This window comes from Falco biarmicus, chromosome 7 (assembly GCF_023638135.1).
Source record: "Falco biarmicus isolate bFalBia1 chromosome 7, bFalBia1.pri, whole genome shotgun sequence".
Classification (NCBI taxonomy): domain Eukaryota; kingdom Metazoa; phylum Chordata; class Aves; order Falconiformes; family Falconidae; genus Falco; species Falco biarmicus.
The window spans coordinates 45,835,626-45,863,223 of record NC_079294.1 but is presented as its reverse complement, the minus strand read 5'-3'; the positions used below and the strand labels follow the sequence as shown (position 1 = coordinate 45,863,223).

Below are 27,598 nucleotides of genomic sequence, written 5' to 3'. Positions count from 1 at the left end.
TTAACATAAAGAGATTGTCAGCCTAAATACCTACAGCTGACACCATTGCTCACAGACAAATACTCTGTATTTCTTAAGTCAGTGAGTTTGTGCTAAATGGAAAGCAAAGGAGTAATTTGGCTTATTTTCAGCAGGTAGAAACTCACAGATGAAAATGTGGTTTCTTCTGTTTTTCCAGTATGTTAAAAAAGAGGTTGTAGTATTAAATGGGGGAATACAGCAAACCTGACACAGTAATTTAGAGATCCCCAGGTGGAGGAGGGTTTGCTAAAGAATACCCTTTCTATGCGTGTGTTTTAGCAGAGCCCATTTGTTGTGTCTGCCTCTCCTCCGTGAGGCTTAGCGCTTGGCCATGGCACCAGGAGTAACAGGGAGTGTGGCATTTCTGAGGTGCTTTGCCTTAGGAAGACCTTGAAAGCGTGCTTGTATCTCCTTGTACTTAAACCAGCTTAATCAAACTTGCTTTGTACCTCATTGCACTTGTGTGCTTGCAGCTATGTCTAATCAAGAGAATTCAGCCTTTTCCCTATGCTTTGAGGGTGGCCAGTGGAGCTCACAGCATGACTTGGGCCTCGTGGAAAGCTATGGTTTATCTGGTGTCTTCAAACAGATCAACAAAGTCTAATTAAAGATCAAGTGCATGATCCCAGGTGGCAGGAGATTATATGACTTGGGTCATGTGGTCTACCTACTTTCTTCATTAGTGAGCACAGTAGAGGGCTTTCAAGGGGAAGAGCTTGACCAGAATGCCAAGGGGCATGGCAGGACCCTGAGCATCTCTGCTGCTCAGCTGTGCGAGCTTCTCCTCCATCATGGGCTATGGATGTAGTGTGCTGGCAATGTGGGGTGGTATTTCTCTCCTGCCTGTCACACTACACCAAGAATTTCTAGACTTTATGGGTCAACATGCTGCTGCCGCCTCATATATCTCTGTTGTTCAGCTGTCAGTGGAAAACATTATTGCAGATGCTGTTTGTTTGGGCCCAGGGTTCCAGTGTCCTTCTCACCATGTGCTTGACCATAGCTAGGAAGAATCCTGTGCTGTGCTGGTGAGGATAAGAGCTCTCTGCTAATTAAGTCAGCGTTTTAGTTTTTAGACAAGACCTGGACCATCCAAATGGTGATCGTGTGTGCTAGTTACTAGTTTTAGTGCTGTTCAAAAAGAAAGTCACTAGGTATCTTCTCTGATCCACAGTTTAAAATATTCAATACCTATTAAACATCTCAATGCGTTCCCTTTTTGCAACTTTTTAAGTTACAGTGTTTGCGCCCCCCCCCCCCCCCCCAAACCTCCAGCAATATAGCTTTCTGTAAAACTTATGAGTCAGCACAAATGAGATGACATGTATCCTAATTCTTAGGACTTGTGGTCAGAGAAAAAGTGTCAGTCCTATATAGGTGTCCTTAGTTTCAGCTTCTCTGAGCAACAAAAGTAGCTTTTGGTAGCATGTAGCCCACTGTACAGTAACATTCTCCACTATAATTTCCTCTTCATCAGCTTCTGCTGATCAAGATTTAGTCAGCTAGTATCTCATTATGAAGATAATGGGAATAAAGTAATTACCTTTCTTCCTCACTGCTTTAAGTAGCATAGCAGTTGAGAGAACAATTGGCAAACACTGGCAGATGTGCTGTGGTCCTTTAACTTGTCCCTCCTATCAGATTTTTTACTTTACAGTCCTGGTTATCTTTTTCCTTGGCTCCTTCTTGCAGCCTGTGCAGTAAGAGGTACAAGGTACATGTAACGGACAGAATCAGTGATGGATTCTGGAGTCACTTTTTCCTACTGCAGCATCTGTAGCTGTGGCTGGTGCTACCCTTGGTCTGTGTGGCTGTTCCCAGGTCAGCAGTGTCCCTCACCCACCCTGTTGTTACTGTGTGGTTATAGCGGGTTAAGCAGCTGGTGGGGCAGCATTTTCCTTCCTCACCTCCTGGCTTGCTGCTGTTTTGTCTTTCATAGCTAGTTATGATGCGGAGGACTGGTTCCTTGCTGGGTTCTGCTGTACTGGAAAGAATGCAGCAGTGCTGATGGGGCTGCCCGGTTCCCACCCAACTTCACCTTACTACGCCGAGAAGGACCCACTGAGCACCAGCCCTTGCTCTCCTCAAGAGGAGGTGTTTTCTCTGAGCACAGGTGGCTTGACAAGTTTTAACTCCTGTCTTGTCAAATGGTTTCTTTCAGAGCAGGACAGGATTCCATAGAGAAATGTGCCTTTTATTGCTGTGAAGGCACTGAAGAGATAAAATTTAAAAAGAGTATAAGTTGTGTGGGAATGAAAAATAGAGTAACAAGCTGGAAACCCCTGAAGTGTCCGAGATACTTCAATGGGGGCGATGTGGCTCCCTTTATGAAAAGCTGAAGAGGTGACTGATATGTCAGCTGTGCAGAAATGCTATTTATCGAGTAAGGCCTGAATACTGCAACAACTAATTACCTGTAATGGCACGTCCTAGGTAGTCCTATTTCTTTTGTGAACCTGCTAAAAGCTTAGAGCGAAGTACATGCTGAAACATTTACAATGACCAATATGTGACTTCCTGTGTTTCCCCTGTGATAGTAATTCTTGACTTTTTTCCCTCCACTGATGCTTAAGGTTGTCTTTTAGCTGGTATTCAATACGTTGTAAGAGACACAGGAACAGAATGTGGAAAATGCAATGTCACTTTGGGGCCAAAATGGAAAAAAGGCTCCAGAGGGTATCTAGTAGTATAGTGCTGAAAAGCTGATTATCAGACCAGGCAACCAGGCAAAGTAGTTGAAACAATAATAAAGATAGAAATTAGCAGGCAGGGTTTAATGCGGTATAGTAGGGATCAGCTGATGCAGCTTTTACAGGTGGAACATATATATTAGCATTCTGTGCAAGAGTCAGCAGGCATTTGAATAGGGTTGGTCTGGTTGATAGATTGTATTTGGATTTTGGAAAAGCTTTTAAGAAGTGTCCTGACCTAGGTTTTTTACAAAACCCCTAAGCAGTCATGTATTCTCTAGTGGTTTAATAACTGGTAGGAAATAAGAGAGCAGATTTCACACTGGAGCAAAGTTAGTGGTGTTATATGGATAATGGTTGGACCTGATGATCCTAAAGATCCTTCCCAGCCTACATGTTTCTATGATTCTGTGGAGATCCGTGCTCTTTGGTATCTTCCTAAATGGTTTGGGTGAGGTGGTAAGCTGCATATTCAGAGCAGCCAAAGGTAAAACTGACTGTGAAGATGTGGAAAAAGATGTCATGACACTGAAGTTACTGGGCGGATAAAGAGGCAGATGAACTTTCATACTGCTTAACACAAGGTAATGTACATAAGAAAAAGAGCTCTAACTGTGCATGCACAAACGATAAGCTGTAAGGAAATCGGGCATGACCGTAACCCATTTTACCAGTCATTGTGGAAGCTACAGCATTAGGTTTGTTATCATGAGCCTGAGCTTCTAATTATAAATGCTTTGTTGACCGTTCAGGAGGCAAGAGATTAAGTACCTTTAGTTTTAGGGGGTCTCTAACAGTATGTGATATAAACAATGCTTCTCTTCAGGCTCGTAGTGCTTATGTAAGTCACTAACTGATGTTTTTTTCTTTACTGTCCCTTCTTCCTTGAGGTAATATATTTAAGTTTAATAGAGGATGCTAACAACTCAAGAAATGTAAAGCCTCCCCCTCCTCCCCCATGTATTTATTTCTAAATAAATAAATAACCAATCTCTAAATAATAAAGTGAGGGAAGGGCTGGATCCTAAGACCCCAGCATGGAGAAGCAGCAGCAGCAGTGTCTGTTTTGCTGCTTGTGCAGACCTGGACCTCAGTAAGCCTAAACCTTTGGAAAAAACCCAAAAACCTCACCAAACAAATTAACATCTGTATGTACTTGGAATTTGACTTTCCTTATTTGAGATGCGTTTTCAAAGCTGCCCTACCGTGACTATTGGCTTAACCCACCAAAGAAACTCCCTTTGGCCAAAGCACCAATTCAGTGAAGAGCTTCCCCATGCATTGAGTCCTTTTCGTTGGTTTCATAGTTAAACACATGAATGAGTTACTCTGAACTGGGTGAAGGGACAGCTGAATCTGAGAACTGATTGAATTGAGCATAGGCAGCATCAGGACTGTCTTCAGTGTTTCTGTGGTGTCTAGAATTGGACAGGTCCTATCACTGGTTGTGGGACCTTGTCTTGAACTTGTGAGCTCGGTGGACGTTCAGGGAAGGGAAAAGGTTTGCTCTTCATAAGCTGGATGATTATAGCAAAGGCAGTAACTGTGCATTGTGAGAACTGCTGGAGGAGGCAGCAATGTGAAATGATCATGGTGGCCAGTTCTTGCAGATGAACTCAGTTATTGATTATTTGAGCCCAAGATCTAAATTTTTCCGTGATCATCTCCATGCATATCATACAGTTCTGCCGTGGTGAAATTACTATATGGCTTTTATAGTTGAATACATTTGCTGTTAGAGACTTACTACAGCAGGAAGCCTGTATGTATCTTTTGCAATTTCTATTTATAATTCCACATTATTTTAAGTACTTTTTTGGAAGATGGGAAATAAATGTCTACTAATTTCTTTTACATTTCACAAAGACCAATTTTTCCCCTTACAGTAATTTCAGTAGGACTATGTGGACTTGTCCTATGACATAAGTCTTCGAATTAAACTTTTTGCTTAATTTTCTTGACTGAGAATGTAAACTGTTATACATTCTCACAGGTGCTTGCAGGATTTGTCAATATTAGAAATACCAAGCAGGGGAAAGTTTGGGTTTTTTTTTAAAAAGAAAGAATAAAAAATTAGAACTGTAGGTCCATCTGGGACCGGTGTTTCATGTAACCAACAATAATTGAAAGCTTATGCGCAAAGGAAAATCCCACTACCAATGCAAACTGGATACTGAAAGGAATTTTGCTCACTACTGATAAATGTTACGCAGAAGATTTCATACCTTTCTCTTGAATGTGCCAAAAACATCAAAGTCCAAATAATTTAGCTGAATTCTACTTAAAAGGAAATGATCCAGTATAGTATGATTCTTGTAACTGAATCATTTTTGTGGTCTCGCTGGGTGTTATTAAATTTAATGTCAGAATAGTAGGAAAGACGTCTGAAAGCCATTTAATATTGTCACTGGAAAGAAGTTAGATTATGCTCAATTTCTGACATTAATGTGCTACTTAAGATAATTTATCATATTGTGGTATTAAAAAAGACATCCTTTTTACAGTGGCTGCTGTGTAGCATTCTAATTTCCTATTTTTCTTTGGCATAGTAGGAAGCCTTTTTCATGCAAAATGTTTTTTTTTTTTTTTTCTGGGTTTCTATTCAGCTCATTCTTTATAATACGGCATCACTTAAAGTTGCAGTTGTAAGTGCTTGTCTCTTCCAAGGAACCTGTCAATTTTTTATGTTCGAATGACAGAATCCTCCTATGTGAGACAATTGAAGTGGAGCATTTAAAGAGAACCTGAATTGTCAGACATGTTTCTTGGACAGGTATATACATACTGGTCTCCATTTATGTGTTTTAGACATTTACTTTCATTTATGTTTTACCAAGCCATAGCTAAGGTACTACTAATATGATTTACTGATTGTCCAGGGTTTTAAGTGTGCTGTGTCCCCCATTCACTAGTTCTTACGATGGTTTGATGACGGATAACAAATAGGTACTTAATTTTGTCATGTTTATTGCTGCTTGTTTCCTAATGACTAGAGTGTTATTTCTGATATAAATCATGTATCACACGAAGTACTCTTCTATTGATGAATGTAGTCCTGTATCATTCAAGGTACATACATTCCTGCTGAGATGCCTTGAACTGCTCAAACAAAAATGTGGCAAAATTAGATAAAGTACATAAATTCTTCTACTTTGTTTTCACCTTGAAAAATGAAATAGTTTTCTTCATGTCTTCTGGGAGTAGAGAATCAATTCTTCTTTAATAGAGTACAATACAGAGTGATTTTTTTTTTAATTTTTTTTTTTTAGGTTCTCCCAGGGGAGCTAGATGGTCTATGCTAGCATAGCAATTTTGCATATAAATTTGCCATCCATTGGTAGTGGCAGTATATGAAAGGCTTGTAAGAACTACCCACAGTAAACCAATTTAGCAAGGGTTATATATCTGTCAGTTACAATTAAATCCATGAAAAATATTGGCTCTGAACTAGGACTTTTGTAATTTGATTTACACTGTAGTTGGAAAACAAGTGATTTCATTGGAAAATGGTCTTTATTCAACTGAATGTAAATTCTTTGTAATTTCTTGCTGAGAAATCTTAATTCAGAATGGTGGATGTCTAAACATAGTTATTTAATTAACCTGCTGTAATACACCATTTTGTGAACATTGGACAAAATTAACGTCCTGGCTGCACGATGCCTGTCAAGGATGTGTGTTTCCAGGGAATATTTAGTGTCTGTTCAGATTTGATATAATGACATTTACTGCTAAAGACCAAATTGCTGGTTCATTTAGGGATTATGATACTGCTGTAACACAGAATATAACCAGCATTTTTAGAATGGATTCCAGCATAGTGCCAGCACTTTCCCAAAATACAGACAGATAAAGTCAGAGTTTATTTTAGTAAAAAAGGTTTGAGCACATGTATTTTAAAATTTTACATGCTTTTTAATTAATTTCTTCTATTTTTTTCCTTCTCATACTGTCTAATTTAAAACATGACAACTATATAAGCATCAAATGCTAACAAAGCATCACTATGAACACAAACATTCATTTATTTCAAAGGAGGTACCATATGTTACAGTTATGCCTGCGCTAACATATTTGGCTGGGTCAGGGTCTTAATTTCCTCAGCAGCCAGGGAGTCTAGTTGCTGCTTAGTGAATTAGCGGAGTCTTCTCTGTCTACATGTCTGCCTCAAATTAAACCCTATAGAGTATTTGGCACCCTTTGCTCCTCTGAAAGATGAATGACCGACTTTCTGAGGTGTGTATATATATAGAGAGAGAGAGAGAGAATTTTTTTGTATTCATTGTCTAAAACATGTAGTAGAAGTTCGTGATAGTCTTAGGAACAGAATTCAAATCATCTGGTTCTTTAAGTGTGAGATGGTCCTTCCCCTTTCCCTGGTCTCAGAGTTGATAGCCCTTCCATCTCTTTTGATTATGGGGTAATAATCAATGTGAACCTAACTGTCTCAGTCTCATGGCTGTTTCTGTCTAAAATGGTGTAGGATTGTGTCATTCTCTCTGTTATCACTGGCTCTTTTCTCTACAAATTCAGCCTTGGATGTGATTTCTTCTGGGACAATGCATGCCTCAATGGTCTTGGAGGAGTTTTGTGTTTACTGGTGCATGGCTTTGCCATGGCTCCATTTGATTCAGCATAGCCAATATACATGGCTGTATAGACAAAACTGTAGCTGGCCTCTAGCCATCAGTCTCACATTCATGTCTTGCTGTCAGAGTTGCTTTGAAATTTGAGTTTCACGGCTTTTTGGTCTCTTGATTTTTCCAAGTCTGCTTTCTGGCACTAACATATGCTTGATATTCTCCACCATCATGATCAGTCCTCAAGCCAGCCCATTATTTTGGTTGCTGTGACTCCTCTGTCCTGTTCTTCTCAACTCCAACTGGTTCAGTATGTGGAGGGAGGCATGGAAATGATGAGTCCGCACAAAGGGGACACGTGGGGCTGGCACTACTGGAAATGGTCACAGCATGGGAACAGTGACTATCACATGGCACTGGGGCAGAAGGTCTCTCCTTGTGACCCTTAGGTGTGAAACAGTGCCTACAGTAGTGATGGAGGAGGAGGGCTGCCAAAAGAGGAATGGCTGGTACCAGCCAGGATGTACACTTCTCAGTTTCTGAGATATTTCAGTGTTTAGGTCAGAATTGTTAAATATGCATCTAAATTTGACTTTCATAAGGGTCAAAGACTTGAAGGTCTAGAATTTTAGCTCAGTACTCCAACAAATTACTGATATTTGAGTGTACTATATGGTTCTCTAGTGGTCTCATCAGATGTTTAGCCCCAGAGTCCTCCACATAGAAGATTTTTTTTTTCCTTTCCTTTTTTTCAGATATTTGCCCTTTGTGAGTTTGTCTCCCTTAAAATTCTTTATGCATGCATAAAACTGTGGTATGATCTTTGTTTTTATGCTTCAGTGTCCACCCACGTACACAGCTGAAGCAAATGAATTCTAGCTTGCAGATATTTACTTCTCTAGGCTTTCTTTTCTGTGATTTCCACTGTAGGCTGATAGACAAAGTTTTTTGAAAAATACATATATAAAAAAAAAATCCTTGATTGCTATGAATCTCTCTCCTAGCCTTGCTAGTGAAGGTTAAAATTACACTCATTGTGCTGGGTGGGTGGGCCTCTGACCTTATGCCACCCATTTCTAGGGTTTTTCCAAATTATGTGCTTGTTTGTTTAGTTTGAAAATTCTTTATCTTTTAATGGCATATTCAGGATGTATTTGCCATCTTCTTTTCCTAAACACTTTTGATTTCAGTAGGATTTCCTTCAGCAATTCTGCTGACCTCCTGGTTCCCACAGAAACATGAATTTGGAAAGCTCAGCAGTAGAATGTTAAACCCCAGTGTACAAAACCCACCAGATTAAAGTCAGTTAATTAATGAGATACTGCATGATTTAGGCTGTCTTCAGGCACTGTGAAATATGTTAATAATGTTCAAGTATTGTGATGTTTGTGTTTCTTTTACTTCTATTTGCAGAGCTTGAACTAAAGTATAAACCTATCCTCTTTTTCTATCAACAGCCTCATTAAAATGGAGCCTCTATCTAATATTCAATGTCCGTATGAATAGCTATGTACAAATCCTTGTATCCTTGATAATGATAAACTTCCACTGGTAACGCTTTTTCTTACTGCACATCTTTCTGTGACATTGAAGAAGAAATACACAAGAGGGGAAAAAAAGGAGTTACTAAAAATCCCCCATTCTAGCAGGAAGGGTCACCCCCATCACACGATGGATGTGACAACCTAGTTCTCCTTAAGTACATTTCCAGTTATTTTAGGCAGAAGAAAAACTATCTAGGGAATGACTCTGTGCAGAATTGCCCTGAGCCTGAGATGACTTTTCTGGAATTGCCATATTTGTATTGTCTTTCCTTTTTTTTGTAGTCTTTCTCTTTCTTCCCCTTTCCCCCTGCCCCCATTGCCAATCCTTTTAGTTCTGTTCCCACCCTGCCCCACCCCGACCTGTTCTTATTCTTTCAGACCTATCTTATTTTTTCATTTCTTCATTCATTCTCCTCGGCATTCCTTATCATGTGTTTCTTTGCTTTGTACAATTGTTACCAGTCAAGCTGGTACCACTGCAGTTGGAACTGGCCACCAGAAAGCTGGCTGTATTGTTGAATAACTGCCCACAGGAGGTGTGATCCTTAATGGGCCTGAAATTAACGCTATTGCACTTCATTCTATTAATTTGTTTCTATAAGTGAACACCTGGACAGCCTAGAGAGTTGGGCAGGGAGAAACCTACTGAAGTTCAACAAAGTGTAGGGTCCTGCACTTGGGGAGGAGCAACCCCAGGCACCAGTACAGGCTGGGGCTGAGCAGCTGGAAGGCAGCTCTGCGGAGAAGGACCTCAGTGTCCTGGTGGGCAGCAAGTTGCCCATGAACCAGCAGTGTGCCAGGGTGGCCAAGAAGGCCAATGGGATCCTGGAGGAGGAGTGTGGCCAGCAGTCTGAGGAAGGTGATCGTCCCCCTCCACTCTGCCCTGGTGAGGCCACCTGGAGTGCTGCGTGCAGTGCTGGGCTCCCCAGTTCAAGAGAAACAGGCTGCTACTGGAGGGGATCCAGTGGAGGCTACACAGATGATGAGGGGACTGGAGCATCTCCCTTGTGAGGAAAGGCTGGGGGAGCTGGGGCTGTTTAGCCTGGAGAAGACTGAGAGGGGACCTTATCAATGCATACAAGTATCTTAAGGGCGGGTGCCAAGAGGATGGGGCCGGGCTCTTTTCTCTGGTGCCAAGTCACAGGACAAGGGGCAACAGGCACAGACTGAAACCCAGGCAGTTCCACCTAAATATGCGGAGGAACTTCTTTACTTTGAGAGTGACAGAGCACTGGGACAGGCTGTGGGGTCTCCTTCTCTGGAGACATTCAGAACCTGCCTGGACGTGACCCTGTGCAACCCGCTGCAGGTGACCCTGGTTTAGCAGGGGGTTGGACTAGATGGTGTCCAGAGGTCCCTTCCCACCCCGGCCATTCTGTGATTCTGTGAAAAGCATTAGACTGCAGTGCAGGTATTGCTGCTTTGCTCCCTAGTTACAGGCCAAAGTTTAAGATTTATGGGTTCCTGGGTTTTCTTGAATCCTCCCCTCACTTGTACTCACTTGTACTCCCCTTGTACCTGGATGATTTCCTGCACTGCGTGTTGCTGTCTCTACAGATGAACATGTCTTTTATCTGAGTACTAGATAAAGAGACCCAGGAGAAGGTGCAGTTCAGTTGATCCTTAAGGCAGGAACCACGCTGGCTCTATAGCATGCTGCTTATTCTGCAGTACTCATCCCAGAAGAGTACTGGGATGAACTTCAGAGCTGAGAATATGAACCTGTCACTTAAGATTGGTTCTGAAACACAGAAGGGCAAGAAATGTAAAAAGAATAAATAGTATTACAACAAACATTTCTTTTATGTGCTTAGAAGTTTGTCCATTCACTTGGGATCTGCCTGCACTTAGGTTTTGCTGTTGCGAAGGCGTATGCTTGAGTAATCTTTGTGCTTGTTGGTACTTCCGTGAGCATTTCTGCTTCATTTCTGGGTAAAGTCAGAGTCTGGCTCAGCATCATGAATGAACGGGACACGTTATAACCCTACAGTTTCTGGTGGGCATCACTTAGAGCTAGATTCAGTGGGCAGAGAAACAAAATTTGAAATCAGTGTTTTTCTACTCCACAAATCAGCTTTTATGCACAAAATACTAAAAGAGGAACTCCCTCAAGCTGCTTTTCTCCTCCTCCTCCCACTTGTCTTGAAAGCTCACTTCCACTGTTAAAATGAAGATGATCCTTGAGGCCTGTTAAGTTTGGGATCTGATCCATTATGGGAAGCTATTTTAGTATCTTTCGGCTTCGGAGACGTGGTCTCAAAAAGCTGATTTGACACACAAGGTTTTTCTGGGGGTGAAGCCATCTTTGTGTTAGGGGGAGCAATGCTCTGATGGAGGTAACTTGCTTTAGGTCAGGAGCAAACCAATTTTCCTCTTATCCAGGCTCTGGCTGCTATAATCTAATAATAGGTGGAAGAGAGAACAGAAGGGACTGTTTAGAGAAGTGCTTTGAAAACAGCATATATTTTAAAATTCATTTTAATCAAGCAACCCTGAAGTGGGCATTTGTACTTAATATATTTATTTAGATTTTTTTTTTTCCTGAGGGAGGTTATTTTTCTGAGCACCTTGGTAGCATGTCAAGGTTGAGCTAGCAGGCTAATGCACAAAGCTGGCTTCATGGAGCTTTTATGGGCAAACAGCCTTGAGTGTATCACCTCTGATGCACTTTGCTTTTGAAGCAGCTGTTTCATTTATTCTAGGTTTCGCTTATTTTATGGGACTGCATTTTCATATTCATATCACTATGAAAGGGGAAAGAAAGGAAAATGTTGAAATCAGGGGACTTGCTTGAGTCAATAGGTGGAAGAATTTGCCGCTAACTTTGGTGGAGCCTCCTACAGTGTTTACTGGAGGGGTCAGTTGTTTCTTAACCTCTTTGTTTGGAAAAATTGTTGTGAAAAAGCTTTTATAGCCATTTTGTGCAAAATGTTTTCTGTGAGGATGCTTGCATGATTAATTGTGCAGGGATGCCCGTGTGCAGCTTAGCCCCCATAGAAAGGAAGAGCTGGAAAAATGAAACAGTTGAGGACCTAAATGAGATCTTCAAATTACCCACCCTCCCCCGTTGACAAAGGCAGGGACAGTTCAGCATGGTGCTTACTGCTGCACCCACCTATCTGCTGTGGATCATCTTGGCTTGGGCACTATATTTTGTTGCACCCACTGGGTGCAGGTGTGTATGCCATCACCTTTTCATCTTCTCTGGTATGAAGGGTAGTCCTAGAGAGTGGCTCAGCCTGCTCTGGCCTCTGTTCATTGTCTGCATTTCCCATGTTGTGCTTTGCTGAAGTAGTTTTTCAGCTTTGGTTCTTCCTTTGCCATTACTCCTCTGGATACAGGAGTGATGGGGGTCTTGACTGCAAAGCGCTTTTTTTTTTTTTTTTTTTTTTTCTGTAAAGACACAAAGAATGTGTCAGCATAGTAAATGCATGCTATTTTAATGACAGAATGTTCTTGGAACATAGTAAGTAGGAGTAAAATTTTTTTCTGGCAGATTTAAGGTTAAATTTAGCAACACAAAGTTACTGAAAAGGGGAATCATTCTGTATCAGAGCTGCATGCTTTCCAACCCATCTTCCCCATGCAATATCTCGCTCAGGGCTAGAGGTGGTCCTGAGTCATAGTATAGAATTTTTTAGGTTGGAAAGGACCTTAAATCATCAAGTCCAACTGTTAACCCAGCACTGCCAGGTCTAACACTAAACCATGTCCCTAAGCACTGCATTTTCACAGCTTTTCAATACCTCCAGGGATGGTGATTTTACCACTTCCCTGGGCAGCCTGTGCTTGACAATCCTTTTGGTGGAGAAATTTTTCCTAATATCCAATCTAAACCTCCCCTGGCGCAGCTTCAGGCTGTTTCCTCTTGTTGTCTCACTTGTTACTTGGGAGAAGAGACCGACCCCCACCTCACTACAACCTCCTGTCAAGTAGTTGTAGGGAGCAATAAGGTCCCCCCCTAGCCCCCTTTTCTCCAGGCTAAACCCCCCCAGTTCCCTCAGCCACTCCTCATAAGGCTTGTGCTCCAGACCCTCCCCCAGCTCTGCTGCCCATCTCTGGACACGCTCCAGCCCCTCAATGTCTATCTTGTAGTGAGGGGCCCAGAGGATTTGGGGTGCAGCTCCACCAGTGCCAAGTGCTGATGACTCAGCAGGTGACTGCATGCTCTGTGTTTGGAGGGTTCCCCTGGTGGATTTGCAGCAGAGGGGTTGCTATCTGTCACTTCCCTTCCAAATCAGGTGCAAGTGCTGTAAAAGGTGTAGTAGTTTTGTGGTTTAGTAGTTGCATTCCAGAAGATGAAGCTCCTGATGGGTGCTCTGGGGAGTATGGGTGTAAATTGTTCCAGCAGTGCTGGCTGTGATATATTACAGCCATGGAGACTTTTCACCCAGTGAAACTAGGTGGTTAACACTGGTGCTGTGAAATTTGCCTGGTAGTTGGATAAGGAGATAATACTGTTGTTCAGCTTGTTATTGAACTATTTCATCCTGGCCGTGGAAAGTCGCTCTGGCTGAGCATTGCTTTTTCTCTTAGGTTTGATCTGCTGGGCAGTGCAGAGTTGAAGTTGCACCTGTAATAGTCATTTACTTCAGTGCGAGGTGTATAAAACCTGGTTCTGACCTGGGAGCATTTCATAAGGATAAATGGTCGTAAGTGGGTGTGAGGCTGTATTTCAACAGTTTTTCAAAGTCAGACTATGATTTGCAGGAAGCTTGAAAGACCAGGTGTGCAGCCTTTGCTGAACCTTTGTGAGACCCGGTGACTTGGCTCCCATAAGCTGCTTTGGAAATCACAGCCAACACATCCGAGCTTTCTAAAAATGCTGCCTTAAAATGCCATGTGTAGGAAATCAGCATTTGCAATGCTGCTACAGGAAGGTACTTCATGAGCGGTTTCTTTTCATGCTTTTCTCCCTTTCTTTCTCATTAAATCTGCAACTAACCACCGAAGAGCCTAGCAATGACAGCATAAAGGCGCCTGCCTGGGAAAGCTGTAAGAGAAGCACCTTTCTATTAGAAGAATGTGAACAAGGAATTGAAAGTTTCTAGATTTAGTTCAGTTTGAATGTACTAGCTGTCTGAGCCTTGCATTACTCAGAGTGATTTTCACAGTGGGTCGGCTTGTGCTTTCAGTCACATTGAGAATTGAAAGGTAGAAGACTAGAATTTCTTTCTCTTTAGGTGGGGTTTTACACCTACAGCAGATTATACCTGCAGATCAGACATTTATAAATTGAGATGATAAAACTGGAACACAGTCAACTGAAGGGACGAAGTGCACCTTTAAAAGCTGATTCAGTGAAGACCCCAGGGTGGAAATCAGGCTGGAAAATCTGGCTCTGGTTTTGTCCCACGGTTGTTCTGACACACCTAAAAATTACAAATGAACATGTCATGGGAAGGGGAGTGTGTTTGGGAGGAATTCTTTGCATGCATTTATCTGTAGCTGGGAACTCGAGTTGTCACTTTCTTCTGAATTCTTGCAGGTGAAAGTGATGGTAAGGATTTGTCCCTCTCAAGGAGCACATGAAACATCTGAATCCATGTCCTTCCTAAAGGTGGACCCGCGAAAAAAGCAAATCACATTTTACGATCCAGTGGCAAGTGGGCCGTCCAATGCAGGTCACAGAAGAGGTGTTGTTGCTGTCCCAAAGATGTTTGCCTTCGATGCGGTTTTCCCCCAGGATGCTTCGCAGGTACTGGAGTCACTTGCATAAATCTCCTGAGTCTTCTCATGGCCAATGCATTTGGTTGCCTGAAGAGTTATTTCTGTTTCTGGGGAATTTTATTTGAATGAGTTGCCTTAATGCCTGGAAAAAAAACATGGTAATGAATAGACAAGTGGGCAAATTCTTACATTTTCAGTTTGGTTGAGATGTAAAATTAAGGAATAGCTGGGGAGATGGATTTGCAGACTCAATTATCTTCCTGCATTTTCTCTTGTTAGAGAAAGACACACAGCCAATTTGAATTTCACTTTTCCATCCGGTTAGTTTTTAACCTATTTGATGTCACTGAAATAAGGGCCTTCCCCACTGATTTAAATGGGAAATGAACATGTGCTTAATGTTATACTAAATGCTGTTGTTAGGAGAAGAGATACAGCTAACCCTGTGGGATTGCTGAACTGAAACTGTGAGGGAACTTTTTTATTTTCCTCACCTTTTCCAGTTTGTTTATGCTGTGTGTTTGACTGGTTATTTTATCTTGATGGTTGTGCTGATGATGGTGCATGCCTTTCTTTTCGCCTGAAAAAGGGTGTATTTGTACAGCAGTAGCCCCAGACATGAAATCTCATACAGAAACGAGGTGTCTGGTATCTGAAAGGACTGTGGGCTGCGGTATATTCAGTGAGTTTGTACTCATGGATAATCCTTCTGGGAAGAATCTTTGGTTTAGAAAAAAATAATCCTAGACCAGCTTTAAAAAGAACAAATTCAGCAGCATATGAAGAACTACTTTGAGTTTGAACTGCTGAAAGAAATTAGGGTGAGAAGTACACCACAAAACATCCAAGGTGAAAATGGTATATTAATGCTGAGAAAACATGACAAGATCTAATTCAGAATCCCACCCTCAGATCTTCTCCTAGGATTTTGTTTAATATTTTGGGTCCCAAACTAGAGATGCAAAAATATCTATTAGGTCCAAGTTCTAGCCAAGCACTACAAATGGAGAATAGTCTCCCCCATACGTCAGTATCTAAAGCAACGGTGACCACATCAGGAGGCTGTTTTCAGGATCCTGCACAAGCTTAAATGGCATCTTTGTGCAGAAACGTGCAACGGTGAGCTCAGCATTTGGTCAGAACTGGAAATGGCTTTTTCTTACTTGTGTTGCCAGCCCTGCTGCAAGGTGGCCGTGCACAGTCTGCTTCTCTGCTGCCGTTGGCACCAGTCCTCCAAGTTGTTGACCCCTGGTTTGGGCTAAGCTCTTTCAGGTCCTTGTGGTGGGCCTGTTGGGTGGCCTGTTTGTGGTGGCTCTGGGTGACTGTTGGCCAACGCAGCCACTTCTGCACAGGCGTTGTTGCTGGAGGAAAGCTTGCTGCCATGCAGCTGCAAACAGAGCCTTAGCATTTTGCTCTAGTTACATATTTACAGCAACCCTCTCCCCTGCCCCCACCTGCCGTACTTAATAGATCATCTTATTGTATATTTGAAACCTTCACTGACATGGATAAACTGGTTTTTGTACACTTAAATATTTTAGCAAGTTCTCTTCATTGATGATGATGTTTCCCCTGGAAGAATGAAATGGGATACTATGAAGTCTTATTCAGGGATCTTAATGCATTTTCTCCAGTATGAATGTCTTTTTAATTCCTGTGAGCACTCCTGAGTAGCTTAATTTCTGTGGAGTTGCTACTATTGCTGAATAGCCTTGGCTAAGCTATTATACCAGCAGGAAGCCTGGTTGGATAGCATTCAGTTTGCTACATTAGTCATAGAATCAATATTCCAAGAGAATTGGTTTAATAGAACTGAAAACTATTTTAGGCTGTAGTAGAATATTTTATTGTTTTTTAAGATAGCATAGTTACTAAAATAATAGGAATGATGCCATAAAAATGGGGAGAATATTGTGCCTCAAAAATATTGAGTCATTCATTTGATTACAGAAGAATAGTAAAAACCGAAGCAGTATATGCTCTTTTACTCATTTGTCTCCAACCTTTCTTTCAGGCTGAGGTATGCTCTGGAACAGTAGCAGAAGTAATCCAGTCTGTTGTGAATGGTGCAGATGGTTGCATATTTTGCTTTGGTCATGTCAAGCTTGGTGAGCTCCCAAATTTGTTACAGTTAATTACTATGTCAGTCTGGTAATTACATGCTGTCAGCTCCTGGAACAATAAACCTAGAGTATATGAATAGATTAGAATTTCTTTTTAATTAGCTTTGCAAACTTATCATGGTTTATTTCTACACTGTGATTGTAAGTTTTAATTTGAAAAGGTAAAACGTAACATCAGATTAGCTTATTCAAGAGCAAGTTTATATAGGTGCATTGTGATGAAAATCAGAAGATCAGAGATGTTTTTAACATTAATTTGCTGTGGGTCTGAGTTACAAAAATTGCAAAAATAATTGAATAAATCATAATGGATTAATAATGAAATACTTTGCATTTTTGCATATGTTCTTTCCCATTATCTGTGCAGCACGTGGCATTGCATGTAACGTACAGTGGTGATATGAAGAGACTGTCTTGTACAAGAAAATTAAATTAAGTTCATGTTTGTCTTTTCATTCTAGGAAAATCTTTTACTATGATTGGGAAAGATAATTCCACGCAAAGCCTTGGTATCATCCCCTGTGCAATTTCTTGGCTCTTCAAATTAATCAATGAACGTAAAGAAAAAACTGGGACTCGTTTCTCTATTAGAGTATCTGCTGTGGAGATCAGTGGCAAAGATGAAAACCTTAAGGATTTGTTAGCTGAAGTAGCCACTGGCAGCCTTCAGGACGGCCAGTCTCCTGGGGTATATCTGAGAGAAGATCCAATATGTGGAACCCAGGTATAATGGATATCACAACATAGATTTTTCTGAGCCTGACTTTCTTCTGCTTTTTATTTCCTTTTATCTGACAACAATTACGACAACTTTTAAGACAGTAAAAAAAACTATTACTTTTAATTTATAAGCCCTTCTCCCATGGTGTACATATTTGTTTCTTTTAGTGCCCTAGAGATTTAGCCAGTTCAGAAAAAATAATAATAAAAAAAATTGCCCCTGTGCTAATTAGTAATTTTCTTGCTTGTATTCAAGCTTCAAAACCAAAGTGAGCTAAGGGCCCCAACAGCAGAGAAAGCTGCCTTTTTCCTTGATGCTGCAATTGCTGCCAGAAGTACCAGCAAACCTGAATGTGAGGAAGAAGACAGGAGGAATTCACATATGCTCTTTACTCTTCACATATACCAGTATCGCATGGAGAAGAGTGGCAAAGGAGGAAGTATGAATCTTCTTACCATATTGTTTATTTTTAAATGACATGGGTTTGGTTTAGTTTCAACAATACTTTTCAATAAACTTTAAAAGAAAAAATGAAGTGAACCCTCAAGCCAGTCGAGTCACCTTTAACTTTGGTTGCTGTGGCTAATATCTGCTTTCCTTACCATTAATATTTAATTTAGTCATTATCCCATGCTGTATTCATTATTTTCCTCATTTGAATACATTTTGAATACCAAATTTGGCTTGAGTCCATGCAAGAACGTGATGTACAACTGTTTTCCCTCTTTTTGTTTTAGTGTCTGGAGGACGCAGCCGTTTGCATCTCATTGATCTAGGGAGCTGTGAAAAAGTGCTGAGCAAGAGCCGAGATGGAGGAGGCTCTCTATGTCTGTCTCTCTCTGCCCTGGGCAATGTAATTTTGGCCTTAATTAATGGTGCTAAGCATGTGCCATATAAGTAAGTGAATTATTGTCTGCACTGTCTTAAATTTGTGGCTGGTGTTACCTTAGCAATGAATTACATGAACAATTTACTCTTTACTTAAGATGAAGTTAAAGGAAGTTCTGTCAGAGGGGATCTGTCTTCTTTTAAGGTCACTTCTGCGTTACAAATTCATCTACATGTCTGTATGTATCTATACATACAGACAACTTTTAAAATGTCACGTAGTAACATGAAATTCTTAATTATATGGCCAAAAGTTATATGCGTATTGGTATATACTTGTGGGGTGAAATGCTGGGGAGAGTTTGATTGTTGAAAAAAGCAGAGGAAAATGGCCAAAATGTTTTCTTTCCCTCTGTCTCCTCTTTTAAACTGATCTCAGCCAGCTGGACATTAGTAAACAATTTCATCAAAATTTCAAAGGATTTTCTCTCCTTTTCCAAATTTAAAAGTTGTATTGAAATTTTGGAAAATACTGCAGGGTTTATCAAGTATGGTCATCTAAGCTTGTTATTTCTGTATGCCTTTTGGAATGACACACCTTTTAAATTAAAAAAAGAAGACCCCCATGTTGCACACTTGTTTAGAAGAAGCAAACATTTAGTGTGTCCCTTGGTGGAGTGTACTTGACAATAATATTATGTCAAACACACCTGTGGGGAGCCCAGCTTAAAGACAACAGCCACGTTGTAAACACCCTTTACCTGAACTTGGCCTTCAGTCCTTAAATTTAATTGCTGCTTGTCTTCCTGCATTATGACTTTGTGCTGTTGTTATCAATCATGTCATTTCACATATTTATCTAGCACTGCATCTCAAACAGGTGTTCTTTCTTTCTTTATTAGGCAGAAAGATAATTTCCTCAGGCTAGTTGCTAGGTTTGTGGGTAGAGTAGAGGATGGATGGGTTAAAACAGGGAAAGGCATATGCTCAACCTTGTTGCCTACCATAGCTTAGTGAGTAGACAATGATGGCAGTTCCCACGTTGGGCCAGCTCAGGGGGGTGATAGGAAGCAGCCTCCAAGGAGTCCTAGAGAAAGATTTCTTGGAGACCAGTGGAGAACAAAATGTCACCTGTCTTGTCAGCTTTGCTGCTCATGGCACAGGATGCACATCACCAGGGAAGCCTTCAGAGAGCAATTCTGCTTCCCATTTGCTATGTCAGAGCAGAGCACAGCAGGCAGAATGGAAACTAGGTTAGTTGCAGTGGCATTGGTAATATAGTTCTGCTATCTAACATTGTTATATTTGTTTAGCGATTTCTTACCTTTTCTGTTGACTTATTTTTTTGTTATTATCAAAACTGTTTGCACAGAGCTCACAGAGCTTAGCTATCCGGGTACTAAGTCTGCTCAGCTAAAAATACAGCACTCATGAGCTTTTTGGATAATAAGAGCTAAACACGAGATAACTAAACTAGTTATCAATCAATTGTTTTACAATTGTCTAAGTAGCAAATAAAATTACTTATACTGCAAATACACAGGCAGGTAAATAATTAAAATATTGCTATCTTTGTATGTGTACATTTAGACACATTTTAAGTGTGGTCAAATAATAGAAGCATATTTCTTATCTGCATGTACTGCACATGCATATATCCTAGGAGTGTGAAAGCATGGCTTGTGGTGTAAAAATCTTAAAAAAAGATTGTGATTTCTTTAAACCATCCTAGTGTTTTTATTTGTTACACAGGGACAACAAGTTGACAATGTTGTTGAGGGAATCACTTGGGAACATCAACTGCAGAACTACTATGATTGCACATATTTCTGACTCCCCAGCCAATTATGCAGAAACCCTCACCACCGTTCAGCTTGCATCGCGAATCCACCGAATGAGAAAGAAGAAATCCAAGGTTAGTTCACAAACAAGCAGAAATTAATTCATTTGAAAATGAGTTTTCCTAACCTCTCAGTGGGGGAACATGGGATTTCTCGGCAGTAAGAAGTAATAGAAAATGCATAAAAGCTCAGGAGAGGAACTGACAAATGGCTTGGCACTGAGCCATCATCCCGCCCCCAATCCTTAATCCTGAAATTCCCTTCTTTTTGTTCCAAATGCGTATTCTTTCTTCGCTTATATGTGGAACTATCTCAAAAGCTCCTATTTGTATTAATTAAAAACCAATAAATAAGGGACAGAAAACTGTTGAGGAGAAAGACAGTACATAATATTTAATGGAAATTATCTGAAAAGCTGTGGTTGTTATATTACTCATAATACAGTAAAATCTATGTAGCATGACCTTGTTATTTTAATTCATGCTTTTAACATTTTTCCACTAGATGTAGTTGTGATAGTGCACACAATGCGCAGAGTATATAGCGAACCTCACCTTTTAGTCAATTATACGTGCATATATATATATATCTAAATTAATAATAACAAGAAATTTTCCCTTATTGATCATTTGCAGTATGCATCCAGCTCGTCTGGAGGAGAGAGTTCATGTGAAGAAGGACATGTCCGAAGGCCACCCCACTTGCGACCATTCCACCCACGAACTGTTGCCCTTGACCCTGACCTTCCTGTCCCGAGTATATCTAGTGATCCTGATTATTCCTCCAGCAGTGAACAGTCTTGTGATACTGTCATCTATGTTGGTCCCAATGGTGCAGCTTTGTCTGACAGGGAATTGACAGATAATGAAGGTCCTCCAGAGTTTGTTCCCATAATCCCATCCCTAAACAAGAAGAGAAGTAAAGACAATTCTGCTATTGGTAGGAGTTCTGACAAGGACCATTTTAAATGCAACACTTTTGCTGAATTGCAAGAAAGGTTAGAGTGCATTGATGGAAGTGAGGAACCCATCAAATTTGCTTGTGGAGAAATATCTGTCGTGTCCAACTGTAGTCCAGTCCCTGGAGGTACAGAAAATGCACAGTGTAAGCTGATAAAGGAAAAAATATCTTCTCCTTCTGGAGGATTTAAGAAACCACAAGAAACTGCATCTCCCAAAAAAGGACATAACCTTCCCTTCCAGGCTGTTGCCCCAAGGGGTGGCAATGGCAGTTGTCATGAAAAGAGCACACCTCACTTGAAAACAGAGCTTTCCAAGCCGCAGAGCAGAGCTGACAACAGGATAATAGACTCAGCACTGGAGGGAGAGATAGAGACAATCACTGATTCCCTGCAGTCCTCAAGGTGTAGCCCTTCAAGGAATCCAGAGCAGAATAAGGCCACAGCTGAATGTTTCATTAAGGAAAAGTCCTTGTACGTCAAGAAACCTTTGCCAAGCCCAGCACCTCCACCTCCACAGCAGAAAGAGCACGTGCCAAGCTCCAAAGCTGAGAATTTGGAGCTGGACAATAGCCATGCAAATAGCAATGCAGTTCGGACTCCTCCTGTGGGAATGAGCAAACAGATGGGAAACAAAGCTGAGCAAAACCCTGTAGGAAGCACATTCTTGGTTGGTAGTAATGCCCAGAATCAGTCAGGTGCGATAGAGGTACACAGCTTCAGGTCAGCGTTTAGAGGGAAATGCTTTGATCGGGACATACTAACCACCACGGTGACTTTGCAGCAGCCTGTTGAGCTGAATGGAGAGGATGAACTTGTTTTCACTGTGGTGGAAGAACTATCCATTAGTGGGATTATGGATAACGGAAGGCCTTCCAGTATCATTAGCTTTAACAGCGACTGCTCCCTTCAGGCCCTTGCATCGGGTTCGAGGCCAGTCAGTATTATCAGCAGCATAAATGATGAGTTTGATGCTTATACCTCACAGGAGACTTCTGCTGGTGTAAATATTGATATTGTTGTGCCCTTTGTTAAGGATCCCTTTACCAGCAGCAGACGTTCCTCCATCAGTTCATGGCTTAGTGAAGTCAGCATCTGTACAATTGAAAGTGATGGAGCCCGGTCTAGTGACAGTTTTGTCGCACAGTCATCTTACAGCTGTAATAAGTCTGAGGAACCCTTCAACTTGGATTCATCTCATTTATCTGTCCCCCTGAAAAGCGCTCTGAATGACAGTGGGTTTTGCTTCTCTGAACTGGAGAGTGAGAGCTTGAGTTCCAGCAAGCTGTCCTCAGGCATCATCAAAAGCCCTCAAACCTCTGAAACTACCAAAGCGTCTCAGATAAAAAGTGCTTTTTGTGTCACTGATCAGCCCGTAAAAATAAAATTTAGTAATTCTCGTGATATGCCTGTGATAGAAACAATACATTCTAGTCTTCCTAGGAAAACAAAAACTACCTCGTCTCCAATCAACAATAATACTGTCCTCAGCTATAAAGAGCTGCAGAATCCACATGGTATATTTGAAGATCCCTGGCTGTTGCGCACCGATTATCAGGTAGAAGCAAAACCTGCAGACTCACTGCTGTCTCCAAAATCTCATGCGTTTGGTACTGAGAAGCAGTCAGGAAAATCTGCCCAGTGTTTTGGCACAGCATCCAGGCCAACGAAGTCGCAGACTATGCTTGCCTGTTCACAGAGAATTGTGGATGGTTGTGAAATGGCCTGCAAATCCTCTAGTGGAGCTGCAAAGAAGTCAGAAGTTACGATGAAGATGCCACAGCTGAAGAGAGGAGCCACCACTCTGGGAGTGATGCCAGTGTCGCATGCTAGCAGTACTTTATTGGAGTCTGTGACCCGAGGGAATTCAGATGTTCCCTTAGCCACTGGCAGCTTGAAATCATCACTGGGAAAGAAGACTACACCACAGAAGTCAGCCATGCTGCCCAGGCCAGGCGGGCCAACACCTCCAACACCTCCCGTACGCAAATCGAGCCTGGAGCAGAAACCTGTTGGTCTGGGTAATGGTGGGGGAAAAGCCTCTGGCCTGGACTTTGCCAGAGCTGCCACACCAAAGGCTGAAGACGAAGCAGATTTGCGGTTGAAAGCTGGGTCTTACTTCAGCGAAAGTGCCAGCAGCAAAATGAACTTGAAGGGCGACCACTCTTTGCCCAAGATGACGTCCAGCTTGAAGGTGAAAGCATCAAAGAGCGAAGCTGTGCACCGTTATGGGAGCCACATGTCCCTGGAGAGGTGCGACAGCCTGACATCGGTTGGATCCAAAGCTAGCATGGCAAGGGAGAACGGGAGCACCAGCAACAGCCGGGCAGGGCGCTCTGTCCCCAGGCTGGGGGTCCCTCCTGTTGTCTCCAGTGTGGGTTTACCACCACCCTTCACTGCCCCTGCGCCTGTTAAAAACAGCCAGGCAAAACCTACAGCTAACCAGAAGGTGCAAGCAAATGGGAATAAAACCCGGGGCCTCTCCACCAGTGGGTCAAAGTCTCTTAGTTCCTCTGTGAAGTCCCTGGCACAGCCTGTGGGGAAGGGCTCTGGTGTGGCCCCTGGTGGGAAGGTGGCCCCCCGCTCCGTGCAGCCCGTCAGCGGCAAGCCCGGCCGAGGGACCATCATGGGAACCAAGCAGGCCATGAGGGCAGCCAACAGCCGCGTGAATGAGCTGGTGTCAGGGGGCTCTGCCAAGGTGGGCAACTTCCGAGGCTCCACCGACTCTGACAGCGGCAACGACAGTGGCATTAACCTCAGTGATGAGAAGTCACAGATCCCAGTGCTGCCGTCTCCATACAGCAAGATAACGGCACCCCGGCGGCCTCAGCGGTACAGCAGCGGGCATGGCAGCGACAACAGCAGTGTCCTAAGTGGGGAGCTGCCACCAGCCATGGGGAGAACGGCTCTGTTTTACCACAGTGGTGGCAGCAGCGGCTATGAGAGCATGATTCGGGACAGCGAGGCCACTGGCAGTGCCTCTTCGGCACATGACTCCATGAGCGAAAGCGGGATGTCGTCTCCGGGCCGGATGAGGAGCCTCAAGTCCCCCAAGAAACGATCAACAGGTAAGAAATGAAGGGGAAGGTGGCCAGGTGGTCACTGGTGCTCCACTGTGTCCCTGAGGATGGGGGTTTTCACGGCGTCTGTGACAGAGGGAGGGGAGGTTTTGGGGAGGCTCAAACCATGGAGGTCGACTGGGGGCATGCACTTGTGTGTGCACACGTATTGCTGCGACAGCAGCTACTTGTTATTTATTTTACTTCAAAGGTGCAGGTGTGACACAGATGCTGCAGCAGAGAGGGCAGGAGAGGCGCTTGGTGCCCTGGGGCACCAACAGCCTCCCTGTGAAGGAGGAGATGGTGGATGGCCACCGGCAGGTGGGAGCTGTTCCATCCTCCCTCAGCAGGGTCAGCAGTGGGCGCAGCACCAGTGTGGCCCAAAGTAGGTGTTACGGGTGGGTTGGGAAGAGTGAGAGTCCAGGGTGGGCACTGATGAGTTTTTGTGAGGATCAAGTGAGTGTCAGGGAAGATGAGTGAGAGAAGGGCAGTGAGGAAAGAAGCTCTGCTGCCAGGCAGCTATGAGGGAATTTCAGTGAGATGGGCTGGGACTGTAGTTTGGAAACAAGGGAATGGGCCTGGAAGGTAGAAGAGTATTTGTGAAGTAACGAGGATTGCTGGATGTGCGTTATATTACCCAAAAATAAGGCTTAGGGGCGGAGCAGCAGGATGTGTACGTAAGATACAGTGACTCCTATGTTAATGCTGCCAGCTAATTGTAAAATTATTGTATTGCACTGTAATGGTGCTGTTATAAAGACATCTTGGTGTGTACATGTGGCTACTATAAGCAGTAGGAGACTGACTGTGGGAGCTGCTCAGAAGAGGCGGCTCTGGCTCACATACTGCGCCAGGGCAGGCATGTCTGACCACGCTCTGTAGAGATGGGCGTACGGGAGCCAGGTCCCCTTCCCTGCTCTCTGGTGCCTTTCCTTATTGCTTTTGCAGGCGGTGCTCATGTAAGTGCTGCTAGTTGTAGCCACCTTCAAAGTCAGGCTCATATGACTGCTGTTACCGTATTCATTTTTACTGATCTAGGTGCAGTCCTGTAGTATCATAAAGCATCAGTGGCAATCAGTGTCACGTAGCTAATGACCAGCAGCCTCATTCAGCAACCTAAGCATATTGACGGGAACATGGTAGGAACTAATATCAGCAATGCGCTGAATCCGAGCTTTTGGTTAGAAAGCAGTAATTACTGCAGTCCCTATAGACACTTGTGATGCTCAATTCTGGCAGTAAAACAAAATGAGTGAAACTGGTGATCTCGTGGTGCTTTCTGGTCAAAGCAACTGAGTTTCTTCAGCTGGTGATAAATCATTTTGGAAACTTAGTGCAGCATTTGCTGCACTTCTTTCTATAGCATTATCAACCTCTTAAACCTTTCCTACAAATCAATATTAACGGCTGTTTAAGTTGCACACATGTTGAGAAGGCATTACCCACTGATGGATTTGTATTTGTTTTTACCCCAGGAAATGCTTATAAAGTCTTTAAAAATGACGAACTATTTCTTTTTCCAATTTAAATTGCAGTGTATCAGTAAATTATGTATTACTTTTTTGGAGTGCTGTAGACTTCAAGACAGTGTGTGTTATACATGAAATGAGGTTTCTTAGGAAGTTCATGAAATATTTCATAGAATCATAGAACGGTTTGGGTTGGAAGGGACCTTGAAGATCACCTAGTTCCAACCCCCTTCCATGGGCAGGGACGCTTTCCACTAGACCAGGTTGCTCAAAGCCCCATCCAGCCTGGCCTTGAGCACTGCCAGGGATGGGGCATCCACAAGTTCTCTGGTTAACCTGTTCCAGTGTCTCAAAGTAAAAAAATTCTTCCTAATATCTAATGTAAATTGACTTTCTTTCATCTTAAAGCCATTCCTACTCGTCCTATCACATGCCCTTGTAAAAAGTCCCTCTCCAGCTTTCTTGTAGGCCCTCTTTAGGTACTGGAAGGCTGCTGTGAGGTCTCCTCAGAGCTTTCACTTCTCCAGGCTGAACAACCCCAATTATCTCAACCTGTCTTCATAGGAGAGGTGCTTAAGCCCTCTGACCATCCTCATGGCCCTTCTCTGGACTTGCTTCAACAGGTCCATGTCCTTCTCATGCTGGGGGCCCCAGAGCCGAATGCAGTACTCAAGTGGGCTCTTCTAAGAGTGGAGTACAGGGAGATAATCACTTCCCTTGAGCTTGGCACACCTTTTTTGATGCAGCCTAGGATGTGGTTGGCTTTCTGGGCTGCAAGAACGTATTGCTGGGTCATGTTGAGCTGCTTGACCACCAACACCCCCAAGTCTTTCTCCTCCAGGCCACTCTCAATCCATTCTTTTCCCAGCCTGTATTTGTTCTTGGGATTGCCCTGACTTGGGTGCAGGACCTTGCACTTGGTCTTGTTGAACCTCATGAGATTCACACAGGCCCACCTCTCGAGCCTGTCAAGGTCCCTCTGGATGGCATCCCTTCCCTCCAGAGTGTCAATGGCACCACACAGCTGGTGTCATCAGCAAACTTGCTGAGGGTGCACTCAATCCCACTGTCCATGTTGCCAACAAAGATGTTAAACAGCACTGGTCCCATTACAGACCCCTGAGGAACACCACTCATCACTGGTCTCCACTTGGACATCGAGCCATTGACTGCAACTCTTTGTGTGACCACCTAGCTAATTCCTTATCCACTGAGTGGTCCATCTGTCAGACCCATGTCTCTCCAGATTAGAGGCAAGGATGTCATGTGGGACAGTGTCAAATGTCAAAACTTCTTAAAAGAAATGTGTAGTGCAGACCTATTATTGGTTTAAAATATATTGTAATCTTTGCATAAGTGTTAGAAATTCTTGGAGTAGCTTATGTTGCTTCAAACTATGTTGGAATCATGCAGTCCCTGGATTTATGACAGATTCTACTCCTGTATATGTCACTGGAAACCTTGTTCCCTTATCCTTTAAATTTATCTTTGGAGAAATGTTGATCCTGGCTGCTACACTGGAAGGGTATGAAGTTTGTGTGCTTAGTATATGTGTTTGACTGCATCTGTTTGTTGTCCTCTTGGGAGGGATTCTGTTCATCGATGTGGTTACAGGATCAGTTGCAGCAGGTGATTTCAGCAAGCAAGACTATAGTGGTGATTCAGGCTAAATGAGCTGGGATTGTGAGAATGATGAACAAGTATTGTAGAAGTAGAATCAAGTCTTCCTCTTTCCAAAACATTCCATTGTGATTGTTCTTGTTACTTAGAAATTAGCAAGGATGCATTTAGGAATTAGGGAAGTTTTTTTTTGCAGAATGTGTAAAGCATATAACTCTTCAGGTATTTATAGAGGTGTGTTGCTTTGGGGGGTACCTGCTGGGAATTTGTCTCCATTTCATTTTGAAGTTTGGGACAGGGCTTACCTGACAGCCTTAACTTGCACTTAACTTTTCTGTACAGGTTTCATCCCAGAAGTTATTTTGGCAGCCCTGTCTCGTCTGTTTGTTAGATGTGCTCCCTTTTGTAAGAAGACCAGAAGAAGTAAGACTCTGTACTTCAGAGTTGGTTTTCAGAGGAGGAAATCAGGCACTA

At 42.6% G+C, this 27,598-nt stretch overlaps 1 protein-coding gene across 1 annotated transcript in view; it reads left to right on the top strand.

The window, feature by feature from the left end:
- The window catches only part of KIF26A (kinesin family member 26A), a 102,575-nt gene that overhangs the window by 70,700 nt on the left and 4,277 nt on the right, over window positions 1-27,598 (top strand). Inside the window, exons 6-12 of the mRNA XM_056347032.1 lie at window positions 14,324-14,533; window positions 16,520-16,613; window positions 17,090-17,352; window positions 17,605-17,788; window positions 18,087-18,246; window positions 19,930-20,092; window positions 20,654-24,044. Coding sequence (XP_056203007.1) covers window positions 14,324-14,533; window positions 16,520-16,613; window positions 17,090-17,352; window positions 17,605-17,788; window positions 18,087-18,246; window positions 19,930-20,092; window positions 20,654-24,044 — 4,465 coding nt within the window. The remainder of the gene's footprint in view (window positions 1-14,323; window positions 14,534-16,519; window positions 16,614-17,089; window positions 17,353-17,604; window positions 17,789-18,086; window positions 18,247-19,929; window positions 20,093-20,653; window positions 24,045-27,598) is intronic.